This window comes from Cyprinus carpio, chromosome B13, assembly GCF_018340385.1.
Source record: "Cyprinus carpio isolate SPL01 chromosome B13, ASM1834038v1, whole genome shotgun sequence".
NCBI lineage: Eukaryota > Metazoa > Chordata > Actinopteri > Cypriniformes > Cyprinidae > Cyprinus > Cyprinus carpio.
In genome coordinates this window covers 16,109,146-16,126,032 of record NC_056609.1, presented here as the reverse complement: position 1 = coordinate 16,126,032, position 16,887 = coordinate 16,109,146, and the positions used below count along the sequence as shown (strand labels likewise).

The following is a 16,887-nucleotide window of genomic DNA, read 5'->3' as shown; positions in this document are numbered from 1 at the left end:
ATATTAATGACAAAAAGAAATAACGCTCAGGATTCTCCAGTGTAATGACAGCTTCAGCTCTCTGTTGATTACTTTGACCTTTGCTGTATCTAGTGATTTGATGCGTTCTTTAAAGTACTCTTAAAAGTCATTTCAGCTGATTTTCTTTCTCACACATTAAAGCAGCTGCAACTGGCCAAGGCAGTGAAATGAAATGGACCAGCCTTGCTGTAATGTTCTCCTGGAGTTAGAATCCTGACGCTAATGCAATTAACGGGCTGGTTTTAATAAGGCCATTAAGTTCAGCATTAAAAGGCTCTTAAAAAATTATATAAATAAAGCCAAATCTTGCATACTATCTCTGGTTTTACAGTTAAGACTTCTAGCTGATATGTGTGAAGCTACTGTAACTATAAAAATTTTTTTTATATATATATATATATATATATATATATATATATATATATATATATATATATATATATATATATATATATATATATATATATATATATATATATATATATAATACATATTTACATTTATATGAATAGTTTTTATATCATTATTACTACGTTTTGTATTATTTGGGGGGTATGTGGAATTTAAATGATGGTAATAAATGTAACATATAATGTTAAAATAATACTTTTGAACTTTTGTTTTATAAAGCATACAGTATAGTTTGAAGTGCATGAAAAATCGTTCTGCGCTATTTGAGAAACGTTAGCTTGTTCCCACTGTAAGGTGTGCTGTTTTTTTTTCTCTCGCATGCCTCATCCGCTACCACCCATAGTGCGGTCAAGGGAAATGGCTGATGGCTGCCTAATGCAGTCCGACATGCCAGCCCAAGGGTAGCACATTTCCAATCCAATTAAATTCATAATTTCATTGGAGACCCCAAACAGTGTCCTTATACACTCTCAGTGTTCAGAGTCTTAGACCTGTGGGCGTGTGAAGCAACAGCTTGATGTTCACCCCAGGAGCTCTCGCAGCACGTGGCCCTCTCACCGCAGCACCAGCCCAGTGCTCTGGATAATTAAAAACCTCAGAAAATGTGAAAAGCCTGGGTAGTAGGGTGATTAAAATGCAGAACGTCAACCTTCTCAGTCAACCTGTCTATTGACAAAGTGACATTACAGTCAAAAGGGCAAGACTCCAGTCTGAAAAGAGAACTGGTGTAGAAAACTGAGCTCACCTCTCTCTCACTCGCACTTAGAGCCCGTCACAGCGTGACTCTTGCCTTAGGAAGTGCAGATTAAAGGATTGCATGCTTGGTTCACAGTTCAAACAGTGGGAGAAGAAGCGAGAACATGTAAAGTCACACGTAGCATGCATGTTACAGATTTAATCCCAGCATTTTTCATGCCACCACTTAATACTTTAGCATCCCCTGAAATTATAGTCTTATGTAGCTCCTATTTGTTTGCTATCAAGCTATTAAGCCACAGATATAATAAAGTAAATTTGTGCCCATTGTTGCTTCAAGTGCATAGAAATAATTTGTTTACTTTTTACTGTCAAGGTAGATGATTTCTCACCTAAGCATCATATATGGAATTACGTTTGTGGCAAACACTTAATGTGAATCAGTTCAATGAACCCATTCAAAGCTCAGTTCAATGACTCATTCCCTCTTGTTCAAGGATTTCCTGTGGGATTTTTCATGTTAAAGTGTTTGACTTGTATGCAGTTAAATGTTGCCGTTTATTACTATATAAACTGACTAAACTAAATTGATGCAAATTTTAGGAAAAAAATATATATATTCATGGGGAAAACATCCCCAATCACTTTAAAAAAAAAAAATTAATCACACTTTTTTTTTTTTTTCAGAAATTAATCGCAATTAATCCAACATAACATTAAAGTTTTTAAACATATTTTGTATTGCAATAATTTCAAAATTATCTTTGAAAAATGTACAAACATTTTTTTTTTTTATATTTGTTTAGTCTGTCTAATCTTTTTTTATGACTGAAGGCGAGTATCACTGATACCAATACTACTGATGTCTCTAGGAATTTTTTCATTTTTTTCTAATATTTAAACTTTGACTATAGCCATTCAACATTACAGTATGATTGAGAACTATAAATTTTAACATTTATTAGACTTCCAAAAAATAAAGAAAATCTTCTAATTTAACTGAACTTAAAACAATCTTCACACAAACCCATTATAATAAGTGTTGTATTTACCTGTGCCCTTCAAGTAGGAAATATACATAAATTGAAATTGAAGTTTTCAGCTCTAAAATCAAAATTAATAATAGATGAATCCTTAAAGCTACAAAAGTTAATGATTTTTTTTTTTTTTTTTTGTTCTTTGATTAACAGACATCACAGCAGCTGGGTTATTAGGTTTTTGGATGCTATTACTTAAGGAACTGCCGCTTCTGAACCTGACGCAGATCTGACATACATGCTCATAGTTTCATTCCCGCTTTAATATGAAGTAATACAGGATACAGCTTGTGCCGCCATATTTGTGTGTGCAATTGAAGAGCACGTTGTATGAGCACAGTATAAAGGCTGACAGAACAGGAAAATTAGTTTCTACTGATGTATGGCCTGACAACATCTCATCTGACCGCAGTTCACGGTTGTTCTACTTAAGCTCCTCGTCACCTATACCATTTCCGCACTCGTTTGACTAGTGCCTGGCACTGGAAGTAGAGTGCATGTCTAAAAGAAAATTCAGTTTGTGCTCATAAAGATGTACTGCATCTAAATAAATGCAATACTTGTCAAAAAAGAAGAAAAAAAGACAGAAGCAGCAGTTGTGAGTAGGGTGGCTAACGCAAGGTCCATTAAACTGGAAAAATTAATCACCTGTGTTAACAAGTTAATGTTGACAGCACTAACATTTTTATTGTATAGTGTGTGTGTTTAAGTGTGTGTGTGTGCATATATATATTTATTTATTTTTAATTTTTTCAGCCAATCATAGTGGGTAGCTAAATAGGCAAAAAGTATCTTTAGCTGCCTGCAAAAATATATTTTTCAAACTCACACATCGCTACAAGTTAAATCAGTGCAGTGTTAATGTGTAATGCATGTTATTAGCTGTTCTTGGCTATGTTATCCACAGGCAATATGTTAAACCAGTAATATTTATCTTGTTTTTTGCAGTATACATTGAACCCCTAGCTGGTGTTTTGCTGTATATTTTACCATTTCTTCCCAGTAGCGTTTGTCTCTGGAGCTTTGAGTTAGGTGTTGGATGGTGTTGGCTCTCACCTTTAAGCCCATGTATTATGCATTTCAGCTCTTGCCATTGCTAGCTGAGGTGGAATGCCATACTTTACCACAGGGAATACATGGTGTTAAAAGCATCACCTGAGGGGAGGTCTGAGCAAAAAAGAAAAGGAAAGAGAAGTAGAATGTGTAACCACTTCTCCTTCTCCCTTTGACGGCATTTTGCTGCTGTCTCTCACCTGAAACCTCATAAACGTGTGCTGTGTCGGCAAAAGTAGCACAATGCATTGTTAACTGTGTTATTCATCTTTATTGCTCATCAAAGACTGCTTAGATATTGATTTGACATTCTGGCCCCCTTTACACCTGCCATTAACATGCGTTGTCAGCGATCAGCTTGTAGTTGGATGTGACGTGACCACATTAAAATACTTTCAGATTCATTGTGTTTGGATTTAGAAGTGGTCAGGGATGGTTTCTGACCATATTCTTCCATGAAACATAAATACTAATGCATTACTGATGGGCTTGGTTATAAATTTTCTGTCAGGCTCAGTTTTTATCTTGTTGTAATGCTTATTAATATACCATTTTTCATTTTGTTTATCTGTCAGAATGGCAAAAAGCATTTCAAGCTCTCTGTTGGTGTTTTTCAGTTTACACAAGCTCTACAGTGTAATAAATAAGTGGCATTTTCCATCTGGTCATGCTGGAGACATGAACGAAGGTGTAAATAAAATTTTGTTAAAAGGACATCTTGTTACTCTTTGGATATAACGTGCATGTTAATGGCAAGTTTAAGGTGCTTTGAAATCTGATTCTTTTTGCTGTTTTGTGAAGCCAAGAAGTGTTGTCTTTCTCTTCTCAATATTTGGTCTTTAATATTTTACACAGATACTTTTTTAGAGCATACATGTAAACGTTTTATAAATAATTAAGACCACTCTATTACTTTCATTCATTATCGCTCTCACTGTTTTCCTATTCCTTTCTCTCTCCCAACCGCTCAACCCTTTCCTCTCTCTCTTTTTCACAGATTCTGGAGCTGGTCAAGGGAATGCACTATCAGCTGGCCTGCCAGAAGTACTTTGAGCTGACACACAATGTAAGGATGCTTTTCATTTTGGCCTGCTGTAATTGGGCCTGCTTTTGTCAGCTCAGGGACAGCCCTGCAAAGTCTTTACAGAGCCTGACCATTATAGTCACATCTGCCATTAGCTTAAAATCCAATAGAATCTGAATTTGTAAAGTTTGTATAGCGCTTTAAAATTCATTAACCCACTAACACATGGTATCTGCTGCAAGGACAGATAGTTTTTAACCATTTATGAGCAACATGGGTGATTAAATTTGGTTCTTAGCCATAATTCTGTATGACTGGTCTTTTTGGCTCCATCCCAAATGGCGCACTTGATGTGAATTTGCAGACTTAAGATGACCATTGCTTGTATCAGTGAAGTCCATGGATCCGTAGGGTGTCGCAATTGACATTTGAGGTCTTAGGGTGGTATTTAGGACAGGTCCTTTATGTCATAGTGTTGTTTTATTTATAACAATCATTCAGCATGGCTGACGGAAGTGGGAATGCATCAAATACTATATCTCTGGAATATCTACATTTTATCGCAATGGACAGATGTGTAATACTTTCAGAAACAGTTACAGATTGGGAATTTTTTTTAATGTTTTTTGAAGAAAGGAGACATTACATTTTTTTATTTTTTTTTTCTGATTTAATAAATCATGCATCAAAGCAATAAGCCTTCAATACGTTCACAACTTTTATCATCTAAATCTATTCAAGGTCATTAATATTTTCAAAAAACACACGCTGAGAGAAATATTTCAGAGCAATGTCAGTCAAGATTACCGGTGTGACACCTGTGCCCTGTCCCTCTGCTAAAAATGCAGCCCAGCTGACAGGTTGAGAATGAAAATGTGCACACACCAACGCCAAGCAAACGCATGCTATCTGCTAGGTGACAGGTTAATATGAAGAGGGGGAAAAGACGGTCTTGGATATGAAAGAGATTGGTAAACCTTTCAGATGTTTGTCAGCAGTGCTAGATGGATTTTAAACAGGGAACTCATGAGATTTATTTCAGAATTTACCAGAAACTTGTAAATCAGAACTACTTATAATGCTGATGCGAAATAATATATTTTTCTGAGTTTGATTAATTGACTTCGCAAATTCATAGTAAATGAATGCATAATGAAATAATTCATAGTAGGTTATTAGATGTTTTATACTCGTTTTTACTTAGTATTTACATTTTTGTACTTAATTAGTTGTTAATTTACTGTAGTTTTCAATAGCATTGTTAACTTTTTATTATTACTGTTTATTTTTATTTATTTATCTATTTATTATTTTCTAAGTGTTTTAGCTCTTTTAGTTTTAGCATTTTAGGGATGTTAAAGTAAAAAAAAGAAGTTTAATGGTGTTACATTTTTATCACAGTCTAGTATTAATGATACTGTATATATATAGTGGATTTATATATATATAATTCAAAAGTTTGGCCCCGTATAATTTATTTATTTGTTTTTATGTTTTTGAACATCATTTATTTGATTGAAGTGCAGTAATAAACAAACAAAAAAAAAGTAATACTTGTGAAATATTTTTACAATTTAAATTAAGCATTTATTTGAAATGGAAATCTTTTATAACTGTATAAATGTCTTTACTCACACTGATCAATTTAATGCATCCTTAATAAAAAAAAAAATTAAATAAAAAAAATCTTGTTGACCTCAAATGTTTGAATGGTAGAACGGTATATACAGTAGTGTGTGTGTGTGTGTGTATATATATATATATATGTATGTATATATATATGTATATGTATATATGTATGTAAATATTATTGTTTTAATCTGTGTTCATAGTTTGTTTATTTACACTGCATAATAAAATCCCACACACATCTCTGTAAACACTTCAGATCATATATGCCTCTGTTCTTGCTGTTGTTGATGCTTCAGCTCAATGTCAAGATAAGTAAATCAAAGAGCGTGTGTATAAATTTCTAATCTCTTGCACATCTAGATTTATTCCCTCAATAAGAAAGGTTTATAACAGTGTTTGTGTCTGCGCCACCCCTCTTTTAATGCCGTAATGCACTCAAAGTGTCATTGATAGGATATAATGGCTTTTAATGGCTCCCGGTGAAACGCCAGCGCCTTTGCAGTCCAAGGGCATCATTTAGCTCGTGGCCCCGGGGCGCTCGGGACTGGGGTCATTGCTGATGACTAATAGCCCCGAGCCAAACAGAGCAAACGGCTTATGATGCGGGAAAATGAATAAGACGGCTTCCCTGATGAACAGCCTGCAATAACAGGATTTGAAAGATAAACTGCCCCCTCCCTCCTACCAAGCCCAATGAAAATCACATCTCTGAAATTCATGACTCATATTTTAGTGTAGGTGAATGAAGAAACCCCTGACGTTAACTGGCTCAATAAAACATTCTTGTTGGAGCATCGGTGGATCCGCACCACCTCGCCTTCCCTCCATCTGATACGGGATGGAGCAACCATCTTGGCCGCAAAAACACGCTTGTTGGATTCGAGCGTAGGAGACTTTAATCACTGCCATATGCGCCCTCCGCTTTCACATCCGCGACACATAACAAATACACTGGCAGCATTTATTTAAAGGTCAAAATGTAATACTTCTCTGATGAAATATTTACACAACCACAATAAATCATAACAATAGAGAGAATAATGAAAAGAAGGAGGGGAGCCAAGAGAGGCGGACCTCGGAAGGAGGAAAGCTTGTTGCGCATCCGCCGGATTGATCCGCCTGTAGGCCTCGGCTGGGATTGTTTCATGTTTATGCATATTTCATTTGGCGGAGAGTTGCTGGGCGAGGGTAGTCCACTGTAATGTGTTAACTCTGAGATGAATCCGTGTAATGGATCTTTCTGTCCACAGCTTAACTACCGCAGGGACCCCATGCACTCGATTCAGAGAGACGGGTTTGAAAGTTTGATTCATGAGGAGTATCAGGGGCGTGCTGTGATTGAAGCATAATTAAACAGCCATATCCTCTGCACTTAGAAACAAATGGATTGCGCAGCGTTCTGAATGTGATGCAGCTTTCAGGAATCCATCAGCGAGAGCCTCAGCCTGAAAGAGAAGTCTGAAAGAAAGGAGAGATTGCATAGAAGCTACCAGCCTAAAAAATCCCCGTGTAGCCTGGTTCAAGGCAGTTATTAAAACGTGGTTTAATAAATACAAGCACACTATTTCAAATCTAAGTATGCTCATTTGCTCACTTAACTTGTTTTGTTTGTTTTAGGTTGAGGATGCTGGGTTTTCTCTCAATCATCCTAACCAGTACTTTACTGAGAGTCAGAAGCTTCTCAGTGGAGGCCGGGACATCAAGAAAGAAGTTGATATGTCACAAAGAAGCCAAGAAAATCCTGCCAGCGTGACCCGTCCATCTCAGGCAAACTCCAAACAGGCCCATGAGGAGATGGGGGATTTAGACTCCTTCTTCCAGGATGAATGATTTTGTAGAAGTTAAATCAAATTTGAAATGAACAGACCATACAGTGGGCCCTTACTTGTTTACTGTATTTGATACTAATTGTGTTTTCAATACAGAAAAGGTCTGATCTGGCTGTTTTTTCCTTATCCTTTTGGTGACAAGATCTTTTTCAAATGACCTGGTTTTTATAAAAATAAAAATAAAATAAAAATAATTTTTACATTTCATAAAAGCTTGTTCCATTTTTACTAAACCTATTAAGTAATAATCTGTGTAATGATCATGTTTAAACTCTTTGGTTTACAGTGGTGCACACTACCATTCAAAAGTTATGGGGCCAGTAAAAATCTTTTACAAATTAATAAATTAATACTTTCATCAAGGATGCGTGAAAGGGATAGTTCATCCAAAAATTTAAATTCTGTCATTAATTACTCACCCTCATGTCGTTCTAAACCTTTAAGACCTTCATTCATCTTCAGAAGACAAATTGAGATCTTTTTGGATGAAATCCAAGAGCTTTCTGACCCTTCATAGACAGCAATGCAAATACCACATTAAAGGCCCAGAAGGGTAGTAAGGACATTGTTAAAATGGTCCATGTGACATTAGTGGTTCAACCGTAATTTTCTGAAGCTACAAGAATACTTTTTGTGTGTACATCAGAACACCAGCTCCTGCATCAGCAGCATTACACGCATGCATCTTGGTACTCTTGAGAATGCGCAGGGAAGACTAACACAGAAGAGTTGTTGAATAAAGTCATTTATTCATGTTTTTATTTTCTTTGCGCACTAAAACTATTTTTGTAGCTTCATAAAATTAAGGTTGAACCACTGATGTCACATGGACTATTTTATCAATGTCTTTAATACCTTTCTTGCTGTCTATGGAGGGTTTGAAAATGTAATTTGTGTTCTGAAGATGAACAAAGCTCTTGTAGGTTTGGAACGACATGAGAGGGAGTAATTAATGACAGAATTTTCATTTTTGGGTGAACTATCCCTTTAAATTGATCAAAAGTAAACCAATTTATAGTGTTACAAAAGACTTAGATTTCAAATAGATCCTGTTCTTCCTATATTCATAACAAATCCTGGAACAAAAATGTATCACGGATTACACAAATATTTTAAGCAGCACAAATGTTTTCATTTTTAATGAAAACAAATGTTTCTTGAGCAGCATATTAGAATGATTTCTTAAGGATCATGTGACACTGAAGATTGGAGAAATACCTGCTGAGAAGTCAGCGTTGCAATCAAATATAAATTACATTTTAAAATACATTAAAAACAGTTGCTTTAAATTGTAATATTTCACAACGTTTAAGCACAGTAGTGAATTTTTTTCAAAAGGGAATCTCAGAATTAACATTTGCCTGAAATTTATTTGCCAAATGCTTTTATCCTAAGTGAATTTTGGTATCCAAGCTGTAAATTTTCCATTTCCAGACAATCAAACCCATGACCTTGGTGGTGTTAGTGCCATGCTGTACCAAACTGATGTAGATTGACAAAAGTGTACAGGTAGCTGTGAGGGTACTGCTGCATTTGATCGTCACTGCAGAAAATAAAAACAATACAGTAGGCGATTAAGATGATGTGGGCGACATTTAGATGCCAAATACTTTGCATTTTTCCAGCTGCACTTTTCTCATTTCAATGACAAATCTGAAAGTAAAATGGATTATTTTGGAAATGGAAAAAAAACCTTGATTCCTCTTGCTCATCATGCTGGAGGAAGAAGTAAAGCGGAGTCTCGTTCTATTACAGCCTCAAGGACATGAAGGATGTTGATTTTGGCCTCACAGGAGGTGCTTTCCATTCAGCCCTCACATTAAAGCTATCTGTAAACCCTTCATCCTCACTTCTGACTCTTAAACATAATTGCGCTTGAAATGAACATTTATTTTGAATGTCAAGCATCATTAAGTGGAGCAGCATTTGTTCTTTGTATGCCACAAATGTTATTTCTAAGTGTCTGTTGTGGCGGCACCATTGCTATGCAGTGTCACATTGTTTTCTTCTGAAAACGTCCTTGAACATTGAAAAATTCCCCTCCCCATGATCAAAATCCTCCTCCTAGGATTGCCTTACTTCTCACTCCCTCCGTAATGGTTTAGTTCTCGCCTTCTCTTTCTTACTCTGTACCCTGGACAAGCCAACATGCTAAATTTAGAGGCAATTAGAGGCACCGTGGAGTTAGACCTGCATTGTGAATGCAAATGCGTCCCCTTGGTAGGGCAAAGACAAGTAATAGTACCATTAAGGGACAAATTTAATGAATGCTCTTACCTTTGAGTGTTCATATGGTTTCAGCACAATTGTTATTCTCCAAATGTGTGCACACTTCTTTGTAATTCTGGGTTGTTTTAAATAAACCTCTAAAACGTCCCTTGGTTAGGTGAAACCAAAAATCTGCTGTGGTGTGACATCTTTATCTCTTTTCATTTTGAATTGCAGGCGAAACAAAAACTCAAACTTTGTTGCTCCATTCATATTGTTGTCTTAAACAATCATAATGATGAATGGAGGAAGAAACAGAAATTGCATTTCAATGCTTGATGACAGACTGACTGGATATGAGGTTCATTTTATATGAACTCGGGCCATAATGTTGGGCCATAATGGCTATGAAGCATGTTGTGACAGTGGAGCCGCACTGCCGGCTGTGCTTCAATCCTGCACTACACCACACTAACGGAATTAAATTAGCTTTGGAGTTTAAAAATGAAGCTTGACAGACAAGGGATTAGTGCAAAATAATATGCATCTGGATATAAGCAGTGCACAGCTGGGGTATTGACAGCAAGAGACCTTCATGTTTTATATTTGGTAGAGCTAGACTGCATTTGACAAAGCCCTCCCTCTTTACACCAGTTCCCTGGTGCTTCTTTTAGCTTTGACGCACGAGCTTGCAGTCGTTTAGCCATATTAAAGCAAGTTCAGGCTAAATTTAAAAAATGAATTCCTGTTCATTTATGTCTTGGAATTTGAATCGGCCACAGGATGCTGAATTCAACAGTCACACAGCAGATTTTAATTAGTTCAACATTTACAATTACAAAACATTTACAAACAATTACAAAACATTATAACACTTTTTTTCTACTTATTTGACACATTAGTACTGTCCAAACAATTAATTAAAAAAAATATTTAATTTTGCCACAAAATGTCCACCACATTCTATTCCGATTGAATAAATATTGATATCAAAATGTTAATCTGTTTATATGAACCTATTTTTTGAATATAAATCTTTATAACATTAAACAATTACTGTCACTTTTGACCAATTTAATATATTCTTGCTAAATACTGAATTCTTTCCTTTACTGTTACTTTTGAATATTAGTGTAAAATTTTAATGGGAAATTAATCTAAATTGTTTTGTTTTTTGTTGTTGTTTTTTTTATTTTTTATTTTTATTCAAATTTACACGGCATTCTTAATTTTAATTGTGAATGCATGGTGCACAACCCTGTATTATGGAGCATATAATCTGCACATACGCTTCATGCTTCAATTGCTGTGGAAGGGAGGGTAGTTTAGGAAAGTGCATTCGGTGGAGGAAAAGAGAGTCTAATGTATTCAATGACGTGCTCATCCGTGCTTAAAAGCTTGGATGCATTTTACCTCTGTACATATAGGCATCATTTTTGCCCATTTATCTTGGGGAAGTGAGAAAAATGGGTTTTTGTCAGTTTATGTGTATTTACTATAATGTAGTGTATAAAATGAAACATAATTTTAATGCTAATTTTTTCGAAGCACAGGTTTATTCCTATGATTTTCTTTTTTTTTTTTTTTTTTTTTTTTTTGTCAGATGTCATTCATTTAGGTGCATTAGCAATGAGACGTGCTGTATTTGATAGGAAAGATTTTGTAAAGAGCCCTGTCCCGGTGGTTTATATAAAACATGACCTTGAGAAGTTGAAGGGTGCAGAGCGTGTGGTCCTCCTTTGTGAGCACCAAGAGGTCTCATGCCACTGGATGGTAATTAGTTCCATTTGTCAGTCTTTCATGAGGTTAATATCTGAGAATGGCCAGCCTGAGCCTGGGACAGGTGCAGTTGGCTGCATGGGGTAACAGAAGTACTTACCGTAGCTTTACACTTTTGAAACATGAGCTACCAGTTTCTTTCAATTTTATCTTAATAGATTTAAAGGGATAATTCACCCCAAAATGAATGTTGTATTATCATTTACTCACCCTCATGTCATTCCAAACCTGTATGACTTTTTTTTTTTCCTGTGGAAAACAAAAGATTTTGATGTTTAATTCTGTAAAAGATGACAGATTCTTCATTTTTGGGTGAACTGTCCCTTTATCAGAATTATTTAATATCTAAAAACACGTGGCGGTGCTTACAAAGAATTTTGTTTTGCTTTGTGAACACATTGGACAGAGATTACAACTTAATTCCTAAAAAATTCACTGCTTGAGAAAGTTTATCTCTGTTTACATACAAAACTGTCAAAAATTGTGACAGACAAACAAGTTCAGGTGTCTTATTAAAGGAAAAAGAACCTACTTGGTGAGGCACAGTTGATTTTCTTGTTAAAAACAATCAAAATTAATAAATTATCTTGAGCATGATATCATTTCAAGGGGTACTTTAGTTATACTGGCAGGGCTTTGGGGGTACATCCAACAAAAAGGTCGGAAAACACATTTCTGTTCAACCCTCTGGGGTCTTCTGAAGTTTAGAATTATTTAAATATTAATTTAGATTAAGTGGGATCTCATGTTGTGTTACATCATTTGAAATGGCTTTTGTTTTTCTGAAAACAGCTTTTTTTTTCTCCAGCTCAAAAACACTGTAATGAGTAAATCTTCTGTCTGTCTGTGCACCTGTTTACTTTGACCTCATGACCACGAAGCCTCCAACTGTGGCTCCGTCATGTAAAATATTATTTTGCATTCTCTCATTTTCATGGACAAAACCCTCTACAGTTTTCTAAGCTCTGTCAGCAGCAGCCTCCCTTATCTTGATGTGTAGGGCTCTTTGTGGTAGCTTTTATCGACTGGAAGTGTAATTTCTCCACCTCTAATCTTGCTGAAAGTAAGCTTGAAATGTCATAGATAAGCACTTTTTGGAACTTGTTTGTGGCCTAGAGGGAGTAATTTGGTATTCTCAAGCATTCCACCTTGGCGTAAGCAGTGTAAGAGATGAAGTATAAAGACCGGCATTCGTACAGAAGCGTTTTTGATTCGCTGTGCTTTAGCCGTGCTCAAATATAGGACATTCGGAAAAGGGTACAGCAGTTTATCATGTAAGTTTTTGTGTTTTTGTCTTTCGAAAGAACCCGTCCTAGATCTATGAATAATAAATACAGGTGTGTAAACATTTCCGGATTGGAATGGGCTGGGAGATATTTGTCCCTGTTTTCCTTATCTACAGTTTCTGGGTATGAAGGAGGAAAAAAATGAACAAACAAAGAAATTCAGATGACTGATTCAGGGCCGTTTTTTCTCCCAATTACACTGGTGTATTTTCACAGCTAAATTGCTTTTACTGGTGCATGAAATTTATAGACGGATCCTGCCTAGTCGGAACTGAAGCCAAATATATCCATATAGTTTCTATATTGTGTTAGATTTGGGGGGGAAATCTATTACACTGATTTGAAATATCCTGCAGCTACATCTACACTCCACCTTGTACCTAATCTGTCTGGACATTGACTAATTAGCACGGGCCGCTGGTGCATTTGCTGGTCTGGAATGAATAGTACGCATCCCGCTGATGTTCCTTCTTTTCCTGTGTTTCCCTGTAAATTTATTCACCTTTTCTCTGCTCAGAATCCATGCATAACAATAAGTGTGCTACGAGTTGCATCTACTAATCTTTAGTTCTTTGACAGTTTGTCTCAATGTATGTGGGAGCTGGGAAGAGAAGTGTGCTTGCGCGAGCGTGCGTGTGTGTGTGTGTGAGTCAGGCAGCAGAGTGGAAGAGTATTTGATCATGTCTTTGACAATGCCTGTGACAATGACAGCCTGCACTGCTGGTGGAAAAGCCAGTCTGACTAGAGCCTCTGCCAGCAGTTGTGGTTGCTGGCGGTGGGGGTGGTGGGTTAGGCGTGTTGCTCTGATCTGCACAGCACATGGATGATGAGTCTGAGTCTTTGGAACAAGCTTAAATGTGTTGTAGCCCTTTCCTTAGCCACACAGAAGTCTTACCCTCCATTGAGGCTGGGCATTAAAGAGTTGAAGGTTACATCTGAACCAATGTAGAGGCCTTGAGCAAGTTACAGCTACTGCAAGTAGTTCAGTCCAATACAATGGAACCAGGAAATTATTATTCTTCGTTCTAGTTGCTCATTTTTATTTCTTTAGAATAACTTATAGGCACTAGAGCAGGACTAGATTTCCTATTTTTGCACATTGGCCAGTATCGCAAATTATACAAACTCTGGAGCAATTCCTGGTTATATTCCTGGGTGCCTTTGTGAAGGGTCAATTGTTTTTGTGGTACATTTTTCTGTGTATCTTCAAGCTTCCATTAAGGAAGCTTTGCAACAAGACACTGCAATATTATTACAAGTCTCTTAAGTCATTTTCACTACAATTGATAACGGAGACACAAAATGGTACTACTGGCATTTGTATGCAGCGAGAGAGCGACACTGCGGTGTGATACGAGAAACATGAAAGTAGTGCTGGTTAGTTGCCTGCAGGAGAGGACTCTGGCAAATATTATCTGACCAACCCAATTGCATTAGAAAATGTAAGTTGGTAATTTCTTACAAATTTATACAATTGGATTTGTACAGAAACAAAAAAGTAAACACTTTATCTTCTCTTCAAATCAACCTACAATTGAGGACAATGGAATATATTTATAAGCATGAAGGTCTATCCTTCATGTAGCTTTCTTGCTTGCTTAGTTTTTCTAAAAATCAAATTTTAGAGGCATTACAGAGCATTACTACATTACTTAGTAAGTAATACAATCCAGTATGTAATGGAAATGATGTTGCAGTCTAGCTGCTCATCTTTTCTTCTTTAAGTACTAGAGTATGACTAGATTTTATATTTCTGCACATTATATGCTGATTCCTGCTTATTATATGACTACTTACCACAGAAATGAATTCATGGACATGAAATATTGATTTGAGTTGAAATTGTTTTATAATTTTACCTGTATAATATCTTAAAGCTTCCACTAAGAAAAAAAAATCATTACATACTAAATCTGATTTGCAACGAGATGAACAGAACAGTAAACTACAGTAAAATTAAGTAATACAGTAATATTAACACTGAAGTCAACAGAGTAACTGTGTTTGCATGCAACGAGTGACACTGCAGTGTGATACAAGAAACATGAAAGTAGTGCTGGTTTGTTGTCTGCATGATTGGACTGATATATGGCATTGCCATAGTCAACAGTAAATATGATCTAACTCCATCTATTTAAAAACAAAACTATTGTCAATTTTTTAAGAAATTCGTATAGTTTGCTTTGTGGAAAATTTTAGATTTTTAGAAATACATTAATGATGAAGGTCCTCTCCTAAATCTAATTCTCTGTGCAGTGTAAACAAATTGTACGAAAGTTTGCAAATGATTTTGTATGAAAAAAAAAAAAACGAATACGCTAAATCTTAAAAATACTTACAACATGCTGTGAGAGTGTCAACATCAGACAGTGAATCAGAGTAAATTATTCCACAGAGCTGTGTAATAAAGAAGCAATATCAAAGTTAAAATGTAGCATTCTGAATCCAAACTTGCCAGCTACGTGACTACAATGGAGTAGTTTAAATTACACGCTCTTACAAAGCTGCATTATTACAAGCTTTTCTCTAATCTGTTTTCCTTGTGAAGAGCGATCAGTCCATGGCCTCCTCATTCTTTCAATAGCAGCAACATCATGTTGTTGCCTCAAAACAAATACATGCCCAAAGAATATCCATTTACTTTGATTTACTGGATGAAGCGCATAATGAATTTTAATGCATTGTTTGATGTCATTATCCATGGATGCACATGCTGTTTCCATTACCATAGAGATGCAGGTATTGTAATAAGTTGCTGTGTATAGTAGCTAAAATAGAATGTTAATCAACATACTTGTGGAATAAAAACTCGCATTGAGAGGCTACACAGAACTGAATGAAATGCAAGCATTAGCAGTTTTGTAATTTTAGGAGCTTTTCGGACATTACTCATTCATCCGCGAGTCCTGAGTTCTGTCTTATTGTATAAAGCTGTTGAGGTGGTACTGTATGATGAAAACAGCATAAATGAAAGTCAAAAAGGAGCAGTTGGTTCTCGACTTCATATCAGCTTATTCCATTGGAAGTCTTAAAGAAACAAAGTATCGGATTGCAAAATCCATGCATGGAGATTAATGGGTTCCTTCAAGCTCAAAAAGTGTAATTTTCCCATTAGAGAACTGGGGAAGTGATAACCTTCTATTTACAAGCATGTAGATTACAGAAGGTATTGTTCTGCTCAACCAAATCCAAACAGAAGGTAAATCAAAACCCATTTATTCATTTCAAAGTCTCAGTCTTCCATGAAGGCAAGCTATTGTAGTGATTTCCTTCAGATTTCTAATGCTGAATAGCAGCCCACAGGGGGTCATTTTTCATCAAGTCTATAATATGGACAAGGCTTTACTGCGGCTTCTGAAAATTTCTACTTTCGACCGCACGTATTGGTTTAATTTTGATGTGCGCCGTTTTAAAATTGCAATGACTGACTGACTAGTCTTATACAAATTGAATGGTCCCCGAAGTTCGCATGACGTCTCAACTGACGACCCAAATACATTTACATTTATTAGACTCCCCGTAACGCATGGGAGATGGTCTACTAAATATAGTGCATTGAGATGCTCTTCATGAATTGAATTTGTCAGGCTAGAGATTTGGGACTTGATTCTCTTGCATGCCAATGAGCTCTCAAACATGCTTAGCAATTATTGTCCAAGTCCCTGTCCAAGAATGTCAACAAATGCGTGATTGTGTTTACCCATATTTAAACATTCCATTTAAAATGAGCTCAGAGGTGTTGGCGAGAGGTTTGTTTTGTGTTTCTCATAAAGCATGTCTCTCAAAACCACAGTGCCGTAGCAATCCATACTCATTAATCACGCTAGCTCGTGCTAATGTGGCGCCGTCCCACCGGATGGGCAGTTCAAACTCTCATGAGGGAGAAGAGCGCAAATTTACTGCCGCCCCAA

At 36.2% G+C, this 16,887-nt stretch overlaps 1 protein-coding gene across 1 annotated transcript in view; it reads left to right on the top strand.

The window, feature by feature from the left end:
- Positions 1-7,883, top strand: part of LOC109100411 (DNA primase large subunit-like) — a 63,208-nt gene extending 55,325 nt beyond the window's left edge. Inside the window, exons 13-14 of the mRNA XM_042736879.1 lie at positions 4,216-4,284; positions 7,492-7,883. Coding sequence (XP_042592813.1) covers positions 4,216-4,284; positions 7,492-7,704 — 282 coding nt within the window. The 3' untranslated portion in view covers positions 7,705-7,883. The remainder of the gene's footprint in view (positions 1-4,215; positions 4,285-7,491) is intronic.
- Positions 7,884-16,887: the final 9,004 nt, after the last annotated feature.